The sequence below is a fragment of the Chelon labrosus genome, assembly GCF_963514085.1.
Source record: "Chelon labrosus genome assembly, chromosome: 19".
Lineage (NCBI taxonomy): Eukaryota > Metazoa > Chordata > Actinopteri > Mugiliformes > Mugilidae > Chelon > Chelon labrosus.
In genome coordinates, this window is record NC_140352.1 from 23,752,246 (window position 1) to 23,780,015 (window position 27,770).

The following is a 27,770-nucleotide window of genomic DNA, read 5'->3' on the forward strand; positions in this document are numbered from 1 at the left end:
CATTTGATCACCTTTTAAATTGCTGAAAGAAATTGAACTAAACTGAATGTGATTCCAAGACTTGTATATTTGCATACATGCATGATACATGATTGATAACGATTCCAACCAATGCTATGTCATGTATTCTACTCATTTCTGATTGATCCACTGTGATATATAACTTTATTCACACATAGTTCAAAAGCAATTGGACACTACTCAGTGCTGAATGAGAGTTCCTTCGCAAACAGCTCTCCAGGATGAAGGTGGACATGTTATGCCTTGACAACATGCAAGAGAGGACTTCATGAACAGAAGGTTAAGGGATTGAGTACAAGATTAAAACCCAAGAGAGTCAAAGAGTTGATGACATTTTTTCTGGAGGAGATCACGAGTACAAGATTGGTTGATAAGTTTCAACATATCTGTCAAGGTTGTCAGTCATCCAGGTCAAATTATATATACAAAACAAAGGCAACTGGACTTGTAGAGTAGATTCTTTAGTTCTAAGAGACTGCAGGGGAGTTGGAGTTTAAATAGAAACATCTGTGGGTGTTGCCCATCAACAAGTGTCCTGCATTAGAAAATTATGGGATAGCTGGACAGAAGAAAAAAACAGACATTTTCTATCCCTGTCAAGCAACTAGGTTGTTGAAATTAGTTTGTTCAGAAAAGAATGCTCTGTCTGGACCAGTCCCAGTTGCCAGTAACATTCCTCAGGGATTACTGTTGGGACCACTTTTATTTACTGGCCTGTATATCTCCAGTTGTGTTAGGTAACGAATTACACACAAGCGACTTTTACTTTTTTTTCCACAGAGTTGTACTTTCTGTTCATTTTGTACACCTCTGATTTCCAGTCCAGCTCTGGGTCCTGCCACCTGCAGAAGTTCTCTGATGACTTGTCAGACACATACAAAACTGTTTGTTTACACAAATATATATTCACAATTATAAAAAAAAAGTTTATTTTGTATATATGTATATACATACCTACCTACCTACCTACCTACCTACCTACATACATACATACACACATGAATATATACATACGTACATATATATAATTATGTAGGCTATCAAGTTACAATAACTAAAAAACTGAAATAAACATGACATAAAACTAATGAACTCATAAAGTAATTTACTAGCTACATTAGGCTAATGTTAAATACATTAAAAAAAAAAAGCCAAGACAAGACAAACTTTCTAATTATAACAATACTATTCCCAGGATCTTTTAGATAGCATATGTTCTACATGATGTTCTATATCTATGGTGTATATTCAAACTGTTTATAACAAGTAATAACTGATTACAGTACAGTTTGTTAGGACAAAAGCTGTTTAATGCTTCACATACAATAAATAAATGACAACAATGTCAATGCTTTTGTTTTACAGTTTTGTATCACAACGTCAGTTGAAAAAAAAGCAACTTTGGTATTTTTCTCAACCACATACAGTATGTAGATGTTACAGTTCTTGACATCTTACAGAAGTGCAAAGTTGTCAACAAACGGGCTCGGTTGTGTTTTAGATTTCTACACTAATCCCAAAGAACTTTCTGATGGCACACCATTGAATCATGATTTATTTGACAACAACAATGTTCCTGCAATAGTCTTTCCATGATGTCAAATATTTCCAATCAGTTTGATTATGTCATACCTTACAGTAGTTGAAGAGTAATACTAAAAGTGTTTTCCAGTACCCAGCCCTGAATGAAAACCTCCTTCAAGTCACAAGGTTCTCTGTAAGATCAGCTGAATATATTAATTTGCCTAGCATTCTAGACGTCAATCAACAAGACACTATTGTTCTAAAACTAACACTGAAAAACTGTAAAACATTTTTTTTAGTACGTGACTGAGCAGAGTGACGTCTAACATAAAATTGAAATCTTATCTGAGCAGACAAAAATAAAGTCTTTCCGTCACAGTGGCCAGGATCATCAATAAACACATAATAAACTTTGACAAAGTGGATATAACAAAGAAAACTCATTGCAACTATGAAGCATATTGATGTACTGTACAGTATATATCCTCTAATAGGCTAGCAGTAAGGCAGCAGAACTATCTAGTGCACATCATCATCTTGCACAACTGAGCGAATTCTATTCATAATATAAAATAAACTGTGTAGCTACGAAATAACATAGTTTGGTTTTAGTCAAGCACAGATAAAAAGAAACAACAAATGTATTGAATTTAATCAACACTAAGCTACAATATATTGTACTGGGATTGAGGTTTAAATGCAAAGTGACATTAGACAGGCAAAAACATGAGCTGTTCTTTACCATGGAGATCCAGTCTTCTGTCATCTATAAAGTCTATTTTTCACACGGCTATTCATATATTATACTCGGTAAGTTGCCCCATTTCAGACTGGTAGCACAAGTTCACTAAGAGCTGTATTAGTATCTGATATAGAAGAAAGGATTTGGAATACTGTAACATCAGTTTACTATATATATATATATATATATATATATATATACATATATATATATATATATATAACTATACATAGCTTTCTTCAACAATCCAACCTTCTAAACTTCAGTCACGTGGTAACATGCGGCAGAGTAATTGTAAAGGAGACGACAATCCTCCATGCTTTTACATACACTTGGTTACAATCCCTGTTCCGCACACTATGTCTCAGATTTGATAACAAGAAACAAAGTTCCTAGGATTGGAGATTTGTAAAACCTGTTTTCCCAGGTAGCTTTCATCCAAGTATATAGGGAAAAAAAATTGTAATCAGCTTTATCCGAGCAGATTTCAGACCTTAATGGTGTAGTTGGCGGTAAGGTATGTTGCAACCATACAGAGATTTTCAGTAAACATGTTACTACAGTGTTTCTAAGAATGTGTTGCAATGGCTTGTTGTGTTGACAAGCTTACTCTTTTCATCACCGCTCAGGTTGCGTCATCCTAGAAGGTAGGTCATAGAAATTGAAAGCTGTTTTCACAATTCACTCCAAGGGTCCAGTACGAGGCCACTAGTGTATTACTACTCATGTTGAAATCCATCAGTCTCATACTACATGAAGGCTTTGCAAAAAATGAAACAACTAAACCTTAAAACTAGAATTTTTTTTATCACTAACGTCTTAAAACAATTTTCAACTGCCTTACATACAATGATAGGGTATTATTAGTTTATGTTGGGCGAGAGACCCCCAGCAGATGGGCCTACCCCCAGTCAAATAATCAGTCAATCAATGATTCACGGATAGGGCTGAAACACGGCGATGGACAACCAACCATTGTCTTTGTTAGAGGAGATTACAAAATGCATGCAGAAGAGCATAAAAAGTCAACTTGTAAAAGGCCCTAGGTTCAAACATTAATTCATGCTTCTTCCTTCAGTAATGTACCTGAACAGTTACTCCTTGTTCAGATGTGGGTTGGATACCCATTTGTTGTTGTTTTTTTTGTTTGTTTGAGTTGTCAGGACAAAGTGCATTTTCATGCAATAAAATGGCTAATTCTCTAATTTAAATGCAAAATCCTATTAGATTATATATATATAAGTTTATAACTATCATGGAGGACTAAGTGATTGTCAGTATGAAAACTTTCATCTCATCAATTAACAACTCAAACCAGCCTGCAGTGAGCTAGGTATATCGAGTCCAACTTAACAACTTCTTTAGAATGTACTGTACTTTAGAATGTATTTTTACAGTGGACTTTATCTCAAGTCTGTTGGAGCAGTGGGTGAGAGACCCCTTCATAACCAGTATGATTGGAGTTATTACCAGCAGTTAGGACCACAACAGTTCTTTCTACATACTATACTTTTAGCTTCCAAACATGGTTGGAAAATGCTCATATATCTTTTATTGTTTTATGGCTGATGTCTTTTTCAAGGATCTCCAATAAGGATCCATACTTTTTACTAGTTTCCAGAAAAGTCAGATAAAATTGTTCTAAAAATAGATGTGTAATTAAAAACAATGGGAGTCAGAAATTTATAAATTTAGCACCATGGCCGTGGTCTCATGAAGCGTAACATTAAATGTAGTCCAGCATGCTGGTTCAATGGGTTGTCCTTAGGTTTTTGTTGGAGTGTTCTTAAACCCACCAAGTGAGATTTGGTCTATTGCCATGCGTTTTGTTTCAAACGTCTCTGGCATGCATAACAAACTTAGCTGTAAACATGTTTTCTTTCTTCATAACTTTGAAATACTGGTCAGTTGGACTAGTTCTCCTCTTGTTCCATAAAATATAAACAGGACAACGTTATTCCTGCAAGACCTGCAAGAGACGGTCATACACTCTGCCTTTTACAATTTAAGGCCCGGATCTTGTGTTTAGATCCAGGCAGAAATGTCAGCCACCATAGGATGTTCATGTTACTGGTTAGAGATGGCGTTAGGGTCTCTTGCTTGCAGACTTGGTCGGCGATTTTGCTGATGATTTGGAGGGACTTCTTTCACAGGGGGTGATCTTTACATGGATAAAGAGAGAGGAGGGTGAAAGGCTCGAACCATCCAGCTTGAGGAGTCGGACATGACGATAACCTGAAGAGGGAAGGGATAGGAGGTCAGGTGAGCAGGTATACATACTGGGCTGGCATCCCTAAAAAAGCTTTTGCTTTCCCCGATTCCACACGCACCTGTACGGAGACTGGTGAAAGGCAGGGTGTACTGTCCCAGAAAGTCATTGCTTGAGGTATAATCATGGTCCTCCACCATGAAGCGGACAAGAGCCAAGTCCGGGACATGGACAGTAAAGTTAAAGGTACAGTCCCAGCGTGGGTTAAAGCCTGAAACAAAGAACACTTACTAACACACTCATTTACACTTATATGTGCTGGCTTACTTCTCAGGTTCATGCAGTATGTGGTTCCCATCCTCAATTAGCCCTTGAACAATCAATTTCAAATGTGATTACTTAAAAATATATTTGAACCTGGATGAACTATTAATTACTGTGTATACATTCATCAACCACACCATTAAAACCATCTGCCTAGTATTGGTTATTTCTCCCTTTTGCCTTGCACAAAGTTCAGGTGCATGGGGATATGGACACAGGCCTTCTGACTGTGTCTTCTAGTGTCTAGTACCAGGATGCTGGTAGGGGAGTCTTTGGAGGGACCTATGTGAATCAGGCTTGATCCAGAGCAAGCCACAGATACTTGATCAGTTTGGGGTATGGGGAGTTTGGAAGCCAAGGTCAACAGCTTGGACTATTTTTCATATTTTTTGAGCTGTTCTTAAACAGTTTTTGTGTTATGGAAGGCCACATTGTCCTGCCATTAGGGAGTGTCGGGGCTATGGGGTCGGGGTGAATGGTCAGCATCAACGTTTAGGTGGGCTGTACATGTCTAAATAACATCTACATGAGTACCAGGACCAAATTTCTCAGCAGTACATTGCATAGCAACAACATTATTGATGTTATTCCCTTCCCTTCAGTGCTTATAATGTTGTGGCTGATCAGTGTATTTTTAAGTATATATTAATGAAGTTTGGTCTAGTGTGCACTCCTTCTTCCTCACAAAACTGCAGAAGGTGACTAATCAGTCATCTGTTTTGTCAGTTGGGTAGGTAAATACCATTGTTGTCGACATGATGAGTTTTCTTCTTATCGTTGTCAATGGGAACACCATGGACCTCCACCCACACTTGAGGGTCCACAATGGAACTAGGCTTCTCCCATTCTGGTTTGGGCAGCTGCTGAGCTGAAATAATCTGGAATATTAACACAGAAAGAAAGATCTTCATTGCATGAGAGCACCTATCTGCGTACCTTAGAAGCAGTACAGTTTGTGGTCCAGATTTCCTTCATGGGTCATGTTGGTCATACAGGAGTCAAATACAACTCCAAAATTCTCCTGTAGTTCTAGATTGAATAAAATAATAAACTGGGGCTGCTTTGGCACCATCTTACCCGAACACTGAGCAGGACAGGACTGTGGCCAGGACCTCCTCCAACATTCTCTGGGTTAAAGGTGGTATCAGGCTGGCACATGAAGGGAGGCTTAAGGACGTACCCACATTGACCATTCTGCAAGAACCTGCCTCGGTTTAGGTCCATCTGCTCACCGAGTGTCTGGAAATTTAGAGCAACTGGAGAATAGACAACACAGTAGTGTTAGCAGAATACACGTCTATCTGAACAATGTCTTTTGTGCCATAGACTGAAGGGTGGAGCACATAATAACAGAAAAAGATAAGAATTATGTACCTACGTGCAGTATGAGCGACAATTCTTTACTGGTGTCTGCTTCTCTTGAGAATAGAATAACAAAACAAACTCTCACCAATTTGACAGCCTCCGTTCCACATCTCCTGAGGATTATAGTTGGAGGACTGGAGGCGTTGGCCTGAGGGGTAGATCCTGCTGAGCTGGTGGCTGTTGTGACGGACAAAATACATCCCTGGAGGGGGAGGACAAAGGTTCAATTAGTTCAGTCACTACGATGCTAAGCTGCTTTGCACTTCTGCTGTCTGAATAAAACACAATAAATACAAGAAACTGCCTCCAATCCGCTCTTACTCGTAACCTTGAATGTAAGTTTAGACACACACACACATCATACCTGAGTCTTTAACATGCCTGAGGGCTTCACTTTCAGAGAAGGACGACATGTCTGCTGCTGGGTTTCGGGCAGCCTCCTCAAAGCTTTTAAAGGGAACACTGCGAGTGTACACCACTAGCTCTGACAGCTCTGGACTCAGCTTAGAAACACCTGGCTGAGATCAGAAAACCATTAAATTATTACAAATGCTCATTGTCACTTTACTCTCCATTGATATTCTATACTACGGTTCCTCTGATTTGTGAGTTGGTGGCGTTGTACCAACCTTGTTCTGCTTGGATTTGCTTTCGCTCCGTCTGGCCTCCTCATCTGAGGAGCTGAGGTCTGATGAGCTGGATGAACACTGATCCGCCTCCGTTTTCTCCTTCTTCCCCTTTACCAGGATTTTACCCTTAAGATCCTGCCCATCCAATCAACAATTGCACAGACAATAACAACGTGTTTAGAAATTATACTAGTATAACAGTAAAACTAGTTTTACATTCTAGCAAGAACACTAGAGCTAGAGCTATTATATCATGGTAGGTTTTAGAATAAATGACCTTTAACCTCCTGATCCAATGGTGTGTCCAGACTACTGGGCGAAAAAGCCTAAACTTTAGTCTTACTGTTTTTGCAGTGCAACAAAAAAACAAGTAAAGTTTCAGCCAATCGTATGACTTAGTTACACCTAATAATGGCCCAGGGAGTAGTTTGGGGGTTAGGTGCTTGCTCAAGGTACCTCGGCCATGGACACAGGGGGAGGTGAACCTGGTTGCATCTCTAACCACTACTCCACAGCCTCTCCCAACACTTGTGGGGGAGGCTGTGGCTCAGTATATAGAGCGGTTTGTTTATGTGAATGAGTGGGTATGTGTTTGAGTGCTAATAGGTAGAAAGGCACTATAAAAATACAACACCATTGATTCCAGCAATGACTCTGCAACAATGTAATTTGTCATGCTTGGCCTTCTTTTAATACAGTGCTACTATTTTTACCACAGCAGCTAGTTACATAGTGTACAACAGTGGTAAGAAATAAGAGGAATAAAACTGGACATGAGAATAAAATCCTCGAGGCACACACGTGACAGTGGCTACGAGGCAACGACACATATTTCAAAGGTGCCTCGGGGGAGCGTGATTACTGGGGCACAGATCATGCGCACCGACCCTCGCAAGGATGTCATGGTTACATGGGATGGCATACTTCAGTGAGACGAAGAGGAGCAGATGGCCGCAGAGTTCCTGTGTAAGACAAACAGTCTGCTCTCTGCTGCACGTGTAATCCTAACAAAGTAGCAGTTGCACCCAGACAGAAATACCGTTTAGGAAAATACAGTATTCTGCCAGACAATGGGAGAGTGTTTGGTGGAGAGAGAGGTGTGGAAGATTTGGTATCCTTTCTCAGGTCTGCTACTACTTTTTCAAAATTTAAATAGTTTGAGAAACTAAACGTGGGACTCCTTACCTCTGGAGAGGGCAAGTAACGAGAATCCTGGCAACTGAGGGGCTTGGTGAGCAGCTTGTTCCCCAGGATGGATCGCAGGTGTCGAGCCATTACTGTCTGCTGCTCCACAGAGCAGTGGTTTTCCAGGGACAGGATTAAAGGGTAGGGAGAAGCCTGGGAGAGAGGGGTAGTTGGGGAAAGTTAGGGAGAAAAGGATTTGCACCACAAACCTTAAACCATACCACAACTTGCCCTGTACCCAGTTTATGTTACTGTACATATACTGTATACTTAACCCTATACATACCCTGTTCAATCAGGGTTTGAGTTAGGGTTATAAAAATATATTATCATACAAATGTGTAGAATTCATTCATTTAGAAATGATTAAAATGTACTCTATATGCCTGCATGAATGTAATAGAGGCAATATAGTCTAGTACTGTATTTCTTTATATTTTACAAGTTTTCAGTAGAGTGCAGGAGAGTACTCACTTTAAAAGCATACTCGTTGATAGTCTCAATGACTTCGACAAAGGGCACTTTGGAGGTGAGCGTGTGTCCATGGTAGATGACTGGTTCCCCTTTATCTCCATCCCAACAGTCCAGTTCAACACAGCGACAGCCATGACTCAGAGCTCTAGAAGAAAATCCAACAGTCAGGTTTTTTAAAGCAAATATATTGTTAGTAGAGGTGTAATTTAGGATCAAAAAAGTACACTCTTTTTATCTCTTTCTTTCAGCAGCTGTTGTGGAAACTTAAGTCTTCAGCTTCCTTCGGTACAGAGATAGATTCTGGTGAGAAACTAAGAGACTGGATGCATTCATGCGATCAAGTCCTTTAATCTCGTCTATCTGGACAGTTATGGCATGTGCATGGTAACCATACCAGTTCCAGGCATACCCAGGCATACTCATCAAAAAGAGAACACAAAGGATATATGAGATTATATAGAGTATTAGTAAATTTCCATTACACCAGTCTTCCAGAGACTAGCTGTGTTCACATTCATGTCTGTCACGCTGAAGCCAGAACCTGCACCTCTTTCCCGAATCTGGCATTCTAGCCCGAGAGCTGCCATAACTAATGATAGGTTTAGTTGGTCTTCATCATCTCGTCGTTGTAAACCTGCAAATTAAGTTGAAAATTCCATGCTGCAAAAATGGAAACACCATCCGACTAAAGCGCTGATCCACCCATCCTTTTAGACTAACACGCTGACCTGGATCTGTGTCAAGGCGTCATCAGGCTTTGCAATGAACCTCAGTCATAATCATCCTCAGGGATCCCTGCAGCACATTCTTGGTATTCCCAGAATCTAACTATTTATGTTTAGTTATCCCACACACCTTCCTCCCAGAGCAGTGCACAGCTTCTTCTCTGATATTTTTTCCTTGTAATTTTCCATGCAGTGGACTGGACAGAACTGAATGGTGCTAATTCACCAATACCCTCCTGCCACTGCAGAGTATTTCAACAACTTCCAAAATCACAGGTAAATCTTCCCCTGCCTTCTCCACAGAGAGATGTGTCAGCTGTGAGTAGGAGTGTTTCAAAGTGTTACCACTACTCAAGTACCATTTTGCTAATATTAAGAACCATTTGCCATACTAAACCAAGGAAAGTGCCTCTATGCTGCTGATTCAAGATAACCCTAGGCTCTACCTGTAGTTTCTCAGGATTTTAAATGATATATATTCAATGCTAAGAGTAATACTGTAGCACTTGTCAATAATGGTTACAGTACAAAATGATCACAGTTCAAATGTTAATTACACAATAAGTATGCATGTAAAATATCTGCTGTCCTACCGTATGTATGGCTCAGTGCTGCTGTCCCCAGTTAGCTGGTCCTTAGTGAGGTAGGTGTTGTGGGAGGAGGAGATGAAGTAGTGAGAAAATGGGTGGTTCATGTCTTGGTAAACTATAGCATGTTCCGGGTTAAACACACAGTTCTCCTTTGACAGCATGTACATGGTGAAACCATTGGCCGTCATGAACTGGTTCTTCTGGGCTGCGCTGGGCAAAAGGCACAGAAAATGAAAAACAGGAATTATTAAATAACGGTGCTGATAGCCAAAGAGCAGTTTGTAAATTACAGCTACACCGATCAGCCACGACATTATGACCACTGACAGTAGAAGTGAATAACGCTGACCATCTTGCGACAATCCAATGTTCTGCTGAAAAACTTTTGGACCTGGCATTCATGTGGATGTTACTTAGACATGTACCACCCACCTAGACCAGACAGTTCTAAGGGACTGGTGGGAAGCTGAGGTTTAAATAGGAACATCTGTGGGTGTAGCCCATCAGAAAACTTGCTTGACTTTCTGTGACAACCAGAAACTGTCATGACTAGTGTCCGTTAACGGAAAGGAATAAAATAAATAAGAAAGCAGCAAACCGAACATACTGAGGGAAAAACAAAAAGAAGACCGAAGGAATAAAAAACAAATACACTGCAGCCACAACATTATGACCACTGACAGGAGAAGTGAATAATGCTGACCATCTTGTGACAATCCAATTTTCTGCTGGGAAACGTTTGGACCTGGCATTCATGTGGATATTACTTAGACATGTAGCACCCACCTAGACCAGACCAGGCACCCCCACCCCATAGCAGTGACACTCCTTGATGGCAGCAGCCATCCCCAGCAAGATGCAGTCTGACACAGGCACACACACAAAAATGCTTTAGGAACAACTCAAAAAACATGAAGAACAGCACAAGGTGTTGACCTGGCCTCCAAATTCACTAGATCCCAAACTGATCAAGTATCTGTGGCATGATCCACAGAGGCCCCTCCCCTCAACCCATAGGACCCAAAGGCCCCCCACTAACAAGATTCTGTTGCCAGACACCACAAGACACCCTCAGAAGGCCCATGTCCATTCTCTGAGGAGTCACAACTGTTTTGGAGGCACAAGGGAGACCTACACAATATTAGGAAGGTGGTCATAATGTTGTGCTTGTTCAGTGTATATTTGAAGACATCTGTCTTCTAATGTCTGTGCACATGCAAGAAACCTGGATGTAATTTTTAATTCTGGTTCAAACTTGACAAACCTTGACAGTGGCTTTGTGAAACTTCTTTTGCTTAGTTGGAAGTGTTCCACATGGTAACACCTCTTTGGGTAATGAATCTTTATATACATACATCTTTACTGACTAGCTAGCCTATCTCCCATCTGGCTGCTCTGCAGGTAGCATGCATTGGTTTTTCAGAGATGTCTTTGTAAATCTCCAACTGGATAAATGTTGTGAAATTTCTTGTTGAACCGTACCCCATTCATTAAGTTCATAGGTGAGTATGAGGCTTTGGGCATGGGTGAGTGAAGCATCCTCCCCCTGGTCTTTCAGGAAATCTCTCAGGTCCACAGTGGAAAGTACACAGCCATTTGCGGAGTAGCGGGTGAACACAGCATCCAGTTCTGGTCTCCGTAACAATTCCCTGCAGAAAACCTCAATCTCTGCATGGTCCAGCCGACCGTCAGCTGACCGGTCACATTTCTATGAGTAAGATACAGATGATTACTAATTAGTATATCCATCTCTTTTCCACTGGTCCAAACGATACACAGTTAATGAAGGACTATGATTCATAAAATACATTGAATTACAAGGCAAATAAATTCCTTCTAATGCCTGACATCCTGGTGTGTGTGTTTTGTTACCTGGAAGAGGGTGCGGGCATACTGATCATTCAGGTCAATGTTGATCATCTGGAGCAACGTCTGCACCTCATCATAGCTCATCTTATCATCGTGGTTCTGGTCGGCCCGACTCAGGTAAGCATGAATCCAGGTAACACAAAACCACGGTCAAGGAAAAAGCAAGAGGGCCAAGGAAATATTTGTGTTGCAGTCGGAGTTGCAATTGGAGCTCTGAATCACAGGACTAATGTGTAGTTATGTTACTAGTGCCAATGGAGTTTTTACTCCAACATATTTTTGTCATTTCTCAGTTGTTACACAATGGGCCTTTTAGTTTTGGCCTTTGCAAGATTTAAGGGGCCAACCTATATACAGTAAAAGCAGTTCTACAATTCTGTGTGCACAATATTTTATTTCCACACAAACGGGCAAGGATATTGATTAAGTTTCTCCTTCTGGGTCATGTTTTCCACCCTCCCCTGCAGGGTTCGGATACCACGTGCCCAGTGCTGAGCCTCCTCCTGGCTCTGACAGAGGAGATCCAGGCTCTTGCGGGGCCCTTTGAAGACCAGTGTTAAACACCGGCCCTCGGGTACTGAGCCAGCCAGCGGACGCAACGTCTCCGATTGGCAACCTTCGCGGACGCACTCCACCTCCAAGACGGAGACTAAAGGATGGAAGAAGAAGAAGAAGAAAGAACAATTGAGTAAATAACAAGATCTGTCTATTTAACTAGCCAAAAAACAAAGCTGATAAACAGGTTACTGCATTTGTGTGGTTTCTTGAAGACGTCCCGGGACACAGTTCAGACTGATGGGGAGTTGGGGTTTAAACATCTGTGCATGATGCCCACCTGAAGCCTAGGGTCTATAACAACTTGACACTTGACACTAACCCTAACCTGTGAATGGAAGACTCTGTTTTGATCCTGCTTGTCTTCGCCAATGAATCATATTTTATGCTATAATGCTCCAGAGACTCCAGTCTCAACAAGAAACACCAAGTCTAACCAAGTCCAGTTGCCCTTATTTAATCTTGTTTATAGGCTATGCCGTGACCTTGATCAAAGACCCATTCAGAGTGCTGTGTCGTTTCAGTAGTGTAATGGGATTGAGTGAGATATGAGGTGCAGACAAACCAGGTGTATATTCACCTGGTGAATCTGGTGTTTATTCATGCAACAAAACATACTGAACAACCAAACTGCTGGAGTGTGCTACGGGTGGCAGTCTGACCAGTAATACTTCCCAGAATTTGCTGACTTTTCTTTTTTTTTTCACTAGCACTAATAGAGCCTCAAGCCACAGGAAAAACACCAAACTAATTACTAAGACTGTTGTTTCCTGTTTGGCATTTAAGCCTCCTAAATCAAACACTGGGTGTTTCCCAGAACCTTTAAAGGGTGTTCTTTAGAATCAGAATCAGCTTTATTGGCCAAGTATGTGTGCACATACAAGGAATTTGACTCCAGTAAAAAAAATTGAAGAATAAAGGATAAGAGAAGATATATACAGGATCATATACATGGACTTTGTACGATGAGTAAATACAATCAATGCAGAGTTATAGTTGTTGTTCTTGTGGATGGTCTCATACTCTGTGACTGCTCAGAGTTCATCAGAGTGACAGCCTGGGGGAAGAAACTGTCTTTGTGGCGGGTGGTTTTGGTGTACAGTGCTCTATAAAGCCGGCCTGAGGGGAGGAGCCTAAATAGATTGTGTCCGGGGTGTGAGGGGTCTGTGGAGATTTTACCAGCCCGCTTCCTGACCCTGGACCGGTACAGGTCCTGGATGGAGGGAAGGTCGGTAACAATGAAATTCTATGCAGTCTGTCCCTGTCATGTCTGGTGGCAGATCCAAACCAGACCGTGGTGCAACTGGTGGTCGTCATTATGTCACATCCTGTTTCTATAGCGTCAAATAACTAAAACGAAACTTATCCAAAAAAAATGACAGTTGAACATGCATCAACATTATATTAACTACCTAAAATGACTGAAACCATCCTAGAAAAAAAAACTGACATGTATTTTAGTGTTTTAGCTCGGCCCAAGTCCCATCCACTAACATGGAGGAGGTGGAGCTTATGACCTATACTGCAGCCAGACACCAGGGGGAGCTCTACTGGCTTTGGTATGACTTTTAAAGAGCAGTTCCGCCGTTCATATGTATACATCTGGTGATGAAATGGTACAACTCTGTGACGTTACCAGTGGTGACGTTACCAAGTTTCTGGCTGTATTTGATTGGCCACCACAGCCCCTCGTGTTGCAAAATTGCTGGGCCTCCCTTTGCACTGACACCCAAACCTCGCTTTCTCAACAAGTTAGAGCAAGAACAAAGTAATTCACAAATTTAATTGAATATGAACCCAGCACATACAGTGTAATGCATGCGTCTTAGATACAGGTTGAAGCGTGTGAAGGCCGTGCTTTTCTGTCTATGGTGAGGTACAGAGCATGTCTCTTTGCTGTAGTATAAACATTTCCTGTGTGGTGTCACACAGTAATGCTATGTTAAGCAGAGCTTGTCCATTTGAGGTCTCGTCTCTGCTATCTTATGTTAGCCGGCAGATGAGTCCTCAGATTGGTTAACTTGTGACTGTAAAACAAAGTCAGCAAACATATTTGTTGATCATTTTCCCGTCAGTGGAGTAGAACCAGCGCTTCTCAGATAACCCTGTGTTTTGACAGTCCAGTCAGCACAATATTACACACTAGTGTATTCCTCTGATATGTCAGAGACAAACCACTTCAAAACCTCTTGAGCTTACAGACCGCATGTTTGGTTTTTCAAAAGGTCATGAGTCATGATGGTGAATTTTAAACAAAAAGGCACAAATAAAACATAAAAAGCATTATTGAATGTGGGCGGCTGGTGTTTTTCTCTGGGTGCTCCGGCACATTCCAAAGACATGCTTGTTAGGTTGAATGTTGATTCTAAATTGGCCGTAGGTGTTTGTCTTTTTGCGTCAGCCCTGTCATAGACTGGTGATCTGTCCTGGGTGTACCTGTCACTCGCCCAGTGTCATCTAGACGTCACCTCTAGACATGTGGTCATGGATGATTAATTATCTAATCCTGGCACCAATGCAAGGACAGAACTCACTTTCTCTTTCATGTCACTAGTCTTTATTTAAGCCTCTGCATGGTATGTGTTTAAGGCGGTTTCATTTTGAGTCACGCTCTTGAGCTCTCAAATGAACAGACTTGATTTACACATGCACACACATCTAAACAGCATACACACAGCATACACGAAGGCAATAAAATGCAGCATCTGTGGTGCCTCTATTTATTCCATTAATTTACTTTGAATAACTTTGCCTTTTAATACCAGAGGCTGTTTGTCTGGGTTTGTGTACTGCTAATATTTGTCATACTAAAAGTATTATACAATATACCATATTTTCAGTTAAATTTGGATTTTGTGTCGTGTCCACACACAGTTCTTGTTCTGTGTCAACAGGAAATCAAGGTTTCCAGGGCACGCGTTTTGGCCAAAGACAAGAACACGCACAGAGACATGTATAGGTGTTCTTGTAATCTGGGAAAACCCAGGGTACTGACACACCGGCTGTTATTCCGCAGGTTGATGAGAGTGATGGAGACAGTGGCTTGGCAACTAATAACACAGATGCCGCCTAAATTTAACACAGCTTTAGTGGAGAAGCTAGATGCCCTGTATCCACAAAACACAAACATCTGCACAACTAATCCAGTGTCTTCCCTCACAACAGATTTGTTTATCCAACAGACGCTGCTGCTTATTTCCCTCTGAAAGTGTTTGGCAATCACATCACACTTGATTTTAGTCACAACATTATGACCACTGACAGGAGAAGTGTCAGGCCCTCACTAACAACATTCAGACACCACAGGACACCCTCAGAAGGCCCATGTCCATTCTCTGATGAGTCCCAACTGTTTTGGAGGCACAAGGGAGACCTACACACAGTATTGTGCATGAACGTGCTCAAAGAACAGCGTTCAATGAACACTTCATATTTTTGTGAATTGTGAACTGAACGCATCATTTTTCGAGTTTCAGTTTTATGTGCAGCTGAAAGAGAAGCCGCCTCCGGTACCGCAGAAGCAGGTGATCCACACAAACATTCGAGTTATTTCCTAGTACATACAGTCAGTGGTTATACAAAGAAGCAGTACAGATCGTGGCGGAAAAAATATGACGGGCTAAGTATGGATGGGCAGGTCAGTCAGAGGTTCTAGTGAACGAGAGTAGCTCGAAGAGTCTATGAACTTAGTTCAAAATTAAAAAATGTGAACTATGAACTTGAACTAGTTCACTTTTATCTGTGCGAACTGAATTTTGAACTAGTTCTTGTTGAGTATGAACTTGCACAACACTGCCTACACAATATTAGGAAGGTGGTCATAATGTGTATATATGTAACAAAAAACAACAAATAAAAGAACATGACACCCATGCTGTCGGTCCAGCCCGGAGATAATACCAAACAAGTTTTTTTTTTTTGTTAGGGAGTGGGCACATTCCCAGACTCTGGGTTCTTGAGACATATTTCAATAAAACTGAACACTCAGCTTATTTATTTTATTTAAAAGGGCCACAGGTCAGAAAGGTTGGTAACCACAAGACCACCCAGTCAGGCTACAGCAAACTTTGGTCTAAAATAGAGGAATAAATTACTGGGTGTGGATCTCAACCTTCCACTTTCTACATTTGCCTTGTATTTTCAGCTGCAAATATGGAGGCTAAAATATGCAAATCAGAATTTAGCCGGTACTTGTAAATGTGGTTGGACATGGAAATGAATCAGATTCTTTCGTGCATGTTTTAATTAATAAACCAGGGATGGATGTCTGTAATGATCTAGGGTGTCGTGAAGGCAGGAGACGCAAGAGACACACCCAGTTATTGGAGGGATCGTACAACATACACACACATACACTGTGCCACATCACAGGCAAATTTAGTCTTGTTGCAATTAAAGGCCTTTACTGTACTTGGGAAGCTAACGTAGTGGTTGAGTCGTATGTTAACTATATAGCACCAAAACCACAGACACAGGCTGACTCCCACCACCATATAATGTCCTATAATCTCACTGTTTGAACTCCAGCAGGATCGGCTGCCGTCTTACCGCTAAAAATAGATGAGCTCTGTAATCAAGGCACCGTGTGTCACCCTCAGATAGTGGAGGAGAGGGAGAGACTGCGTACAAAGTAGAAAGTAGCATTTAAATGGAACAAAAATAGATATGGTAGGTCCATGTTTCACCTTACACGCCCAGTCAGCACTGAGCTCTTCAGGAAAAGCGGCCTGTGACCAGTCATCATATGGAGATGGTCTGTAATGTCTGGGTGGAGACCCTTTGAGGATTAGTTTAAAGGTTCACGAAACAGGCTGAAAGTGATTCGTGCATGTGTTAGACTCAGATGGAGCGCAAATACTATTCTCACTAATAAACTCAGCTAAATTACTTTTCTACCTGTTGGTACTCAAAGTGCTTTACAGTTACAATGGCCCATTTGTTCACACACATTCACACACCAGTTCTAAGCACTGGTTAGCAGCTTCATTGCTCAGGGACACTTTGACATGAGGTTCATGTACTGGGGATTGAAACTGCTTACCCTCTGAGAAACAGCCGGCCTGTGGTATGGTTTTAAGATTTTTTCAGATCAGTGTGTTAGTAATGTGGTATGCTTGAAACATGACCATACTAAATGTCATTTGACCACATCTAAAAGAGAGGTGTGTTTTTTGTAACTGTTCTGCACAGCAAAACTTCAGAAAAACAGGTCCTAAAGTTTCCCAGCAGAACACTGTATTGTCACAAGATGGTCAATGTTATTTACTTCTCCTGTCAGTGGTCCTATTAGTGTGGCTGATCGGCGTATCTTCCACAGATAATCTTCATCCTTTTGGATATGAATTGTTTTCATCTTCTAGTCAGTGGTTGTCATGAATCTGTAATGACTTAAGCTCGTACCCTGCATGGCATCCTGCCAGGTTTTAGTTGAATTATTTTTGCTGTGGCTGCCTTGTCAAATCAGTTGATTAATAACTTGATTCTGATGCACTGAAAAGCACCCCAAAACTTACAGGATTGTTGCTCCTTGGCCCGGCTGGATGTTTTGTGTGACTGACACCAGACTGTGACGCCATCTTCCAGCAGCTTCAGAGTTCGTCGCTTCTGCCAGCGAGGCGAGCGGACCTACACACGATAGATGAATCCATTAATACTAGCCTTTTGTATTGCAACCTTACAGCCTACAAGTGACAGCAACTACTAGTTAGTCAGTGGTACCTTCACCATACTGGAGCCCTGCAACATCCGCTTGACATCTTCATCGTCCTGCACTCCTAAAACATGAACAAAAAAAGATGGTTGAAGGAAGACAGATATGCAGGGAGCACATACAGAATTCTGATCTGATCTGAAGTCAGTGGCACTGAAAAAAGGGTGGGTGTGTGGTGAGGAAAGGGAGGAAGAAAAGGCCGGAAAAAAGTAGAGCACAGTCAGAATTAGAAGTTGGTATATATACACATCTGTTGGACCACAGTAGCTCATATGGCAGCTCTGTAATTCTGATATTTTGGTCCTGAACCAGCAGTTGGGTGTGGATAGAGATGTCAGTATATAGATGGAGATGTGGAGAAAGACAGGAGGAGGAGGAGATGGTAGAGAGAAGATGAAACATGAGAGGAAGATGAAACATGAGAGAAAGATAAACAATTGTAAGATAGCAAAGTGTACTGGTTTTAGAGGAGAGGAGAGGCGCTTTCTTTTATCTAAGTGGGTTTGGTCTGTTATTAAAGTCATATCCCATGGCACTTTCCACAGAGATGACAATGAGGCAACGTAGCTGTCAGCTGTATTTCAGCACAATAATTCATTTAGTCTGTAAAAATGGTTATATTTAAAGTTTCCCTACAGGTCAGCGCTGTCAAGGTGATTTAGAATAGATTAAAAAAACGCAAATATGAATGTCTTAGTCAAACTCAAACACAAAATTCCTCTGCATGTATTTGATTTGTTTCCTCGTGAAAATTTCCATAGGGTTCACCATCCTCACAGTCCCATCTTGGCTGCACAACTATTAAGACAAAAAAACAGCCTCCTGTCAGCCTCCAGCATTACCAAATGTGCTTCCTTCTTAGTCTCAGTAGCTGTTATCCATCTCTAACGGTAAGACTGTGTGTTGCAGTTGTTTTGCTTCCAAATTTTTAGTGTCTGATTTACCGACATTTCAACATCAGTAAGTGCATTTAAAACTTCCCACAAGGAAAACCCTGTTTTCATTGTGCAGACAAGCATATGTTACATTTCCAAACAACTTCCTCTAATATGAGGAGACAGTCAAGGACGTAGTTCGTATGTACTCTTGGCAATAAATTACTTTAACTCCAGGTTTTGGTGATGAAAGCAACAAATATCTACATGAGGAAATGGCAGACAGTGGGCATGCAAAATGGGCATGCAATATAACAAGGAAGTCAGTCCCTGTCCTCCCCTCAGAGACCTGTGGCATCATACTGTATATATATATCAACATGGCTGCTATTGAAGGTCTACGACATTACAAGCTGCACAAGATCCTCTTCAGTGTTTGAATGACTTCAGCTGCGCTTAAATCTCCCTTTGTATACTTGTAGTCTGACCATCCAACATCTGTCTATCCTTGAACAGTGCATGCGTCACTGCTGGGTTTATCAGTACACTGGCTGTCTTAAAATGGATTAGCAGAAATAAACTCAGAAGAGTGAAAGCACACTAAATGATGCAAAGGATCAACAAGTCAGTACAGTCAGATCAACGCCAATTTCCTATTCCCCATATTTATTATTCCCATGTTTTACTGTTTATATTTTTCATATTATTTTGTGGAATGTTCCATCTGTCTTCTGCTGGCAGTAGAGTCAGCTAGCCAGTCCATATGGCCATTGTGTCCGTAGAGGCTATAGAATCAAAGATAGTGTACCCTTTTTCCTCTGAGAAGCAATTATCTTCTAGTTCTATCACACCCATTCTCCAGAGAACCCCGTTTTAACGAGGAGGAAGGAAGACACACCCACAGATGTCCTTACGGCCGGGTTAGCGGTGGACAAGCGTGAAAAGATTCTCCGTTAGCACACCTACACCTACAGTCCCAGGAAGACTGGTTGTCACTTGTTTTTCCCTGCGAGAGAGACAAACAAACTGAAGGTTGTGCCTCTAAAAAATGAAGCGTGAGATGAACTGCGAAGTGCCAAAACTGCAGTTCCTGTAATGACCACTTGAGGCTGGCCCGAAAAGTGAGTCAATCCCATAGACCTCCATGTAAAAATGCCCAACTTTACAACAAAAATTTAAAGTTTACAGACCAGAACAAATGGTGCTTTGGTCTCTATAGCTAATTTACCTTTTAATGACAATTTTTTATAACTCATCTGTTTAAGTTCTGCATAATTAAGGGTGTGGCCGCTTTGAATAACAAGTTACAGATCGGGAAGATGGAGACAAGTCACCAAATACTGAATATAACTTATTTCTTAGTCTTGTCTTTTGAACACGTTTTACATGAATATGTAAAAATTTTAATTTTGTGGATGAACTTTATCGCAGAGATTTATACAATACTCTGAGAGCCTACAACCGTCTAACCACGAATGATTGGTTTTAAGGTCATCGACGGGTCAAACCTCACTGGATCCTTTTTTGATTTTGATCCGTCCGTGTAATCTCTAGAGACTCAGCTGTTTCAGAAATAATCAGACCAACCAGCAGTCAACGTCACTGATATCACATGGTTTCCTTGTTCCTTGATGTTTGATGTAAATATTTACTGAAGCTCCTTACCTGTACCTGTAGGAGTTTGGGAGTTGCATCGCTGCTAAATAACCGGCTAACTGGACAAGTGAATGAGTACACAGATGTAGCAGGGGTGTCAAACTCATTTTAGTTCAGGGGCCACATAAAGCCCTATTTCATCTCAAGTGGGCCAGACCAGTGACATTACAGCATAATAACCTGCTCATAACAACAACTCCAAATGTTTCCCTTTGTTTTAGTGCAAAAAGAACAAGTACATTATGAAAAAGCGTATATTTAATGTACTAATAAAATATATTTGATTTTATGAACAACCTGATTTTTTTTTTTTTAAGAAATATAAGTGCCATTGTGGCACATTGCAGTCTGCTGTTTACTCCTTGGTGTTGTGTTTTGGCTTTTATTGTATTTATTTTATTAAGTACAGTTAATGTTTGCAACTTCACCCTGCGAGGCAGATTAGACTCTCTGGCAGGCCGGCTTTGACATGTGGGCCATATGTTTGACGCCTCTGGCTCAAAGAATGTACGTCGTCTATTAAAACCTGAAAGCCTTTATTGTCATTATACACAGTACAATGGGTGCCTCTACAGCTGCAGGAAGCAGATAGCTACTGACCATTGTGTTGCAGCTAAAGAGTCTAATATTTCTCTTAGGAGTTGATGGAGACCGAACCAAAGTGAAAAGAAGAGTTAACAGTGAAGGGAAACTCAACACACAGTGAATCAAGAAGTTTCTATGATTTATGTATAAACTGTATGCCAGCTGTTTGCTAGTATCTTTGTTAGTGCAACTTTATGAGGTGATGGTCTCAGTCTTATATTTATAGCTTGTTCTGCTGTCACAAAGCTGTTAACAATAACATGAATTCTGTTCTTCTTGAGGGAATTTTGTTTGAGCAATCACAGGCAGCAAATTAGTGTTCTCCAAGTGTCGCAAGTTCTGGATTTTGGTTGCCTTTCCACTACTGTGTTTCTCCACTTCAGTCAATCCATCCAATGACCATCCAGTGCTGCAGGGACCAATAGATAATGTGTGGAATGTAAGTTATCTCAGAGGGATGAGAAAAGGCTTAAAATAACCTCAAGAGGGACAGCTTTCTTATCTTAGCCTAAACCCACTGTCATGGGAGGAATGGTGATACAAGTAATACATGTTTTTAATATCTAATGAACAATTTCTATCATGTAAAGAAATCTATTAAAATGCCACGATGTTGCCTTGATCTCTCCCTCACAAATTCTGCTGACTCCTAAAATGAGTAAGCAGGACTCAGCAGCCGAAAACAGAAGTGTCACTGTAGTTTGGAATGGGCTTGGTCACTACATTCACAAAGGCGTCTTGATACTGGAAAAACACACACACACACGCAAACACTCACACTCCCCTGTGTGTGTGCGTGCAGCAGTGAGCTACTGTACAGCTGAGGAGGGCGGCGTTGCAGCAGAGTGAGAAACTCAGTGGGTGTGTGGCTGGATGAATGTGTGGGGAGGGAGAGAGTCGAATCATTTTAGTGTGGCCTAGACTAACCTCTTTACTGCAGTGAACCTAAAAATTACAGGCAGCCGCAACACCACCCCAGATCAGCCAGTGTGATAAAACCATGAGTAATGATATAGACTGCTGCCTGTGATCAAATGAACAGCAATAACAGCTATGGCACTGTACTGTACGGTTGCAGTGCGCTGATGTTTACTCTGAGATAAAGGCCAAATATAAAAGCCAGTGGGCCGTACTAATACACAAGAAAAACAGTGATATGGTACCTACAGTTTCTAGAGTGTTTAACCACTTCACCTGACAACAGCTGAATGCGTATTGGCCAGTAGTTTTTTTCTGCCAGCGGTTTGTTTGCCTTTCACTGGACAGCATTACAAATATTTTCATGCAACCGATTTACGAGAACTGGACACAGCGCTGCTTTGACTTTGCAAAATTTCCTCAGTGTATAATGGAAATGTACTTGCTCAGGATTTGTAGCAGAAAGGACCTGCTAATGGCTCTATCTATACCATTACTCCTGCTACAGGGAGGTCAGAGGTCAGGGTCTGTGAGCCTGGTTAAAGGACCCATCAACAGGCTGGAAGCTTGTTATTATACAGGGTTTAAACTAAGACAAGTACCAAGATGGGATTAAGTTTAAAGTTTAGCTTGCACTTTACATGTTGTTGTTTTTTTTGTGTGTGTGTTTCTTTTTGATTGATTTCTTTTTTGTGTCTTTTCTTGCTGGGTGAAGATCAAAACTAAAGGAAACTGGCTTCCACACAGAGGCAGCAGTAAAGCCTTCACAGTCAGACTCAGCTCCCTGAGATAATCTCTCCTTTATTAGTGCCACATGTACTCGATAAAGCTAGCGCTGATAAATAGAAAACATTTACATATATTAATTCTGACGTCAGAAGTTAGCTTTCGTCATTAAACACATTAAAACTCAGTTTCTTATACTGAACACTAGTTAAGATTCTCTTGGGTCACTCAGTCAGAATAATTGTGGAGATAATTTATCTTGGCTTTTTCTTCTTTCGTCACACTCCAAGTGGGTCAGAGGCTGACACTTTGATGGAACTGTTTAGCTTGGGTCAAGCAATCCTTGCACGGGCTTCTCCAGTTTTGTCCTCCAGTTTTCTATGGACATTGGTAATGCTCACCAATACTCTATCTGTGCTGTCCTTGAGCCATTTTGCCAAAACTCTTGAGTAGAATTAGCTACATTTATTAGATACAGGGCTATTTGTGTCACTGATATTTTGAGCATTTCATTCACATCTTTGTAGTCCACATGGAGCGGATTACAAGATTTGAACAACTCAAAGATCACAGTAGAAGGTGGGTATTTATAAAACCTGGTATTTATGTGTGTCCACACTGATCTGATCACATGTATTCAGCTTTAGGTATATATGTGTTCATCTAGCATTAACATGTGTCTCCACATTTGTTCCAGCAATCGAGATCCAATCACAGTTTTGCACTCTGTATGTAAATATAAATAGACACAATGTGGGGCACAGTACAGTACTGTAACAGCCACCGCCTCCAGAGGATCGCTATTGCTGTTTCAGAACCACAAACGGCAATGAGGTAGCCTAGTAAATGACTGAAAGTCCCAGTGAAGTGACCCTGACAAACAAGCAAACGTGCTGGAATCTAAAAGAGGATAACAGACACGTTCTAGGAACTCAAATGAAGTCCAGGAATAGACGGGAGGAGTTGTTTATCTTGCTTTGCATCTGTGAAAATCTGCTAGCTTACATAGTCTTTTATAGTGCTAGCAGGTGACGTATCCTAAATAGTGTTTACTAACTAGTTCTAACTGTTATTTCATGATTTATGAAGACTACTTTTGCGCTTTTTTTGTGCCCTTAAGGGAAAGCACAGTCATAAAACTAACAATTTTATAATTAATTCCCTAGTGACAACCTAAACAGAGTAACTGATGTTATGTAATTATTATTATTATTAGTACTAATTTGTACACCCAGTTGGGATAGGCTCCAGCCCTCCTGCGACTCTTCACAGGACAAGTGGTTACAGAAGATGAATAAATAAATGAATTTGTACACCTCAGTTAATCAGGAGTGACTTGTATATAACAAGTGGTTCCATTATCATTAACTCCCCAACAGTTATTAACAGTACCCAATTCAGACTTGTTCAGGAGTTACTCATTAATCATTCATTAATTATTAAGTCATTTCTTGTTTGCATTGTTAGTTAAAGCATAGCAGTAGGAGTTCTTATTTCTGCCACCTGAAATGCTCATAGTTTCATGTTCCTGAAATGTGACATATGTTGCACTCCCTCTCAGCACAAAGGCAGCTTTATGACAGTGTCTGAAAGTTTAACAGTAAAACAAAGAGTCATATGCAGTCACATCTGACTCTTAAATGTTCTCACGCTTTTTGATAGATAATAGAACAGCAATGGTGGGTTTGCTGGGAGAAAACACGCTTGCCAGATCATTAGCCTGCTGACTGGCTGGGGATTTGTTCATTCAAGGAGATAGTTCTTGAGTTCTGACACACAGGTGTGAATACCTGTAGAGGCATGTAGCCATGATCATGTGAGATCAAGAGAGTCCTGTGGCCACCCAAGTTTGGAGAGAGGCGTACAAGGTGTCAAAATATATCTCCACCAAGTCAATGTGCATGGGATGACACACAGAACATTACACACACTAGGGACTTCTTAGTCAGAAAAGCTTTCCAAAAATCCAATTTACTTGACAATTGAATGTGAAACCACAGCCCAACTACAGGATTTAACTTTCACCATAGATTGTGTTTAAAAGACGGACAGCATCACAGTGAAAACTAAATATTTCAATGTCCTCCTAGTGGCTGGTTCAACGTAATGACAGACACAGCTCTCTGTGTTAGTGGACGCAGCTTGAACAATATCATACAATCGAAGTTCACCTCCAAAATATAATTTTGTTCATGTTAAGCATTCCTTATAAAATCTCTCACTCTGACTAAATAATGTTACTGAACTGACTTGACCCATGCTGCTTCTAATTTGTCATATAAAGCACCATTAATTCTGGGCCTACAGTTTGAAATGGCTTCACTGTTCCCATCCCATCTGCTCAACATCACAGTGAGCCACAGAATAGGACACAACTCTGCTCTTATCTTCAGTTAGGCACCATGGTGCACCTTGCAAGGTTTTTCATTTTAGTCATCTGCTTAGTTTCTCCTGAGCTAATTAGTGACATCAGGCAGGATTCATAAACTGTTAGGTCATGAATGCTGTAATTTAGACGGACAGCTGCACCCTTCTCACTGCTCTGTAAGAATTTTGGTAATTTGTCGATGATCTAATCACGTAAAAATCAAAACAGAACTGCACATGACTTTGGACTAGTCGTCAAATAAAATGGAAAAATATGAGAAATAATTTCCCAACATTTTATAGATAATACATATAATTTAGATCCATCAATTACGTAATAGTTACAACTTTTGATTTTGTAATATTTGATATCATGTGACAGTATCTATACGTGTGCTACATCATGAATCTAGAAATCTGTCATATTCTTACATAACTACTAACTGGATGTGTCTTTTGTCTTTTCACATAAGACACATTATCACATATAATTCTCTCTCAAATTAGGGCATAATAAATTACACTCCTTTGCTTGTTTGGCTATAAGTAAAAGCACGTACACCTTGCTATCAAAGAAGCATGAATTGAAAATATTAAATAAGTAAAAGTACTTTAACAGAAAGAATACAATTTTGAAAACAAGTATGCCATCTCTCACTGTGTTCGTGTTCATCAAGAATGAGCCGGTCGAAAAGGCAAGGTATGCCGCAAAAGTAATCCCATCATTTTAAAATCTATTTTAAAACCAGTGCAGGGATGCAAAAACTTGCCTGTGTGGATTTAAAAATAATAATAATAGTAATCACTTATTTAGTAAGTAGTGATGCTGAAGAATTTTGGCTCAGTTGAATACGATGCACTGGTTTACACCAGACAGCAGCAGCACAGTAAGTTACTTTAATCTACCCGTGGAAGTGGACAAGTTCTTTGCAAATAGAAAGAATCTGATCAGTCAAATCCGAAATACATCTCAGCATCATTTGCATATGTAAACTGAGCGATGGTCCCACATAATTTCCTAACAGAAGAAATTAAATAAAAAATATAGCTGACGTGTCTATTAGTACTGATTATTAGCAGAGTTTTGCTATTAAAGCTGAGGTGAAGCCAATGAAGGATTCAAATATTTTTGTGCTGTTGAAGAATAAAAAGGTGTCATACTTTGTATCCCATTCATGTTTTGTACATAAAGCTATGGCTGGGTCAGTGTCAGATGTAACACATATAATAAATATACTTGGATTTGTACTTAGTGAGCAGTTGTGCTTTTGAAATTTACAGCTCATCACTGTAATCTAATAAATGTCAGGACAAAGCAAATCTAGAGCCGTTTCCCTGCTATCAGTCAGAGGGGGCGGGGGAGATAACGGTACTCCTTAGGTAGTACAGTGCATCACAAATACTGTCTGAGAAGCCTCGATCAGTGAATACATGCTGATTGCAGGGGCTACACACAAACACTCACCCAGATTCCTCAGAGGATCAATGGCCTTCGACTGGGACGTCCCGGCTCCGTTCTTCACCTGGGCTGCTTTCTTTTTGTTGCCCAGCATGATGCAAATAATCTCTGCCTCTATCCCTGCTTCTCCCCCGTCGCCTTCCCTGTGGACGGATCCGGTCTAGTGTCTCAGCAGTCTAAATCAGACGGTTTTGCGGAGAAGAACGTGTCTGCGGCCGCGGCGCTGCTCCGCCGGCTGCTCCTCATGCTTTTATCCTGCTGGGAAAGACGTTTAGCCAAACCTTCAGCCCGCTGATGTCACTGAGATTGGATTTATAAAGCTATGTCTGTCTGAATCAGACGGCCCTCACAAAACATCAAAACTTCCTGAAGGGATTTTCAAAATAAAGCAGTTTGCGCGTCGTCGTCAAGTACATGTGAAAATTAATGCAAAAAAACAAACAAAAAACAAAAAAACATAAATAAATTCTTGGTCATTTTCAGATTTTATTTATTCTTACACTAAATCTCCATGTCAGTTTTTAGTTTTTGTTTTTATTTATTTATTCATTTACGAATATTCAGATAGATATATACTTTAGCCGTAACCAGTGGCGTCATTATACAGTCAGGGTATTTGTATTTCCCAGTGAAAACATGCTGTTGTGACCCAATCCACTGCTTTCACTGTTAAAGTTGCGTTGCATTGAATAAACGTCTTTAAAGCTATTTGGAACATCCCTTTTGTCATGATCATGAAAGTAGAAACAATCCAAGTTTCTCAATCATGCCATAGTGCGATTTCTTAATATATTTTATTTTCTACAATAACACAAGTTGACACAAATCAATTATTTACATGTACGAGCATATTATATATTAATAAATTAAAATATATTGTCTATTTTAAAAAAAGAAAAAAACTATACGTAAGAATAAAACAGATATTTTTTTTAAATGGACGAACCCGATTCGCAAATTCGCAGTTGATTATGCTTTTGTTTTGAAGGCACACACTTGACATTTCCGGAATCTCTCTTGAAGCTTGACTAATTTAAACGGATTATTGACCGAGACGTTCATTTGTCCAAACGTGAAATAGCCAAAGTGGTGAACTGAAAATAGCTAACCCTCTAACACTGTCCGTAGTAATTAGGACAATGGTGCTGCATAATGATTAATGCACAAATCAGCCTACCACCTACCCTGTCTGCCGAAGGCTACTCTCTGTATTGAATAGACAGCACCAGCTGAACAATTTTCTAAATTGCGAGCTTAGAGTG

General features: G+C 40.5%; 1 protein-coding gene across 1 annotated transcript; it reads right to left on the reverse strand.

Annotated features, from left to right (window-relative positions):
* Positions 1-1,150: 1,150 nt before the first annotated feature.
* LOC311504745 (1-phosphatidylinositol 4,5-bisphosphate phosphodiesterase delta-3-A-like) lies at positions 1,151-26,884 on the reverse strand. Its single transcript, XM_084568006.1, has 16 exons — positions 26,515-26,884; positions 17,931-17,986; positions 17,726-17,837; positions 12,060-12,306; positions 11,661-11,790; positions 11,271-11,496; positions 9,792-9,993; positions 8,474-8,618; positions 8,000-8,152; positions 6,815-6,949; positions 6,550-6,703; positions 6,271-6,387; positions 5,898-6,076; positions 5,563-5,698; positions 4,618-4,767; positions 1,151-4,522 (listed from the first exon to the last, which is right to left on the reverse strand). Exons 1-16 carry the CDS (start codon positions 26,600-26,602, stop codon positions 4,374-4,376), a joined length of 2,379 nt encoding a protein of 792 aa, XP_084424132.1. The 5' UTR covers positions 26,603-26,884; the 3' UTR covers positions 1,151-4,373.
* Between the last annotated feature and the right edge of the window lie 886 nt (positions 26,885-27,770).

Excerpts from the sequence above, each read along its gene's own strand:
- LOC311504745 (XM_084568006.1), bottom strand. The coding sequence starts at position 26,602 with ATGCTGGGCAACAAAAAGAAAGCAGCCCAGGTGAAGAACGGAGCCGGG. Across the intron at positions 11,791-12,059 it reads CAATATCCTTGCCCGTTTGT|CTGGATTCATGCTTACCTGA; the intron begins GTGGAAATAAAA and ends GTTTTGTGTTAC. Across the intron at positions 9,994-11,270 it reads CTATGAACTTAATGAATGGG|CCCAGAAGAACCAGTTCATG; the intron begins GTACGGTTCAAC and ends TGCCCAGCGCAG.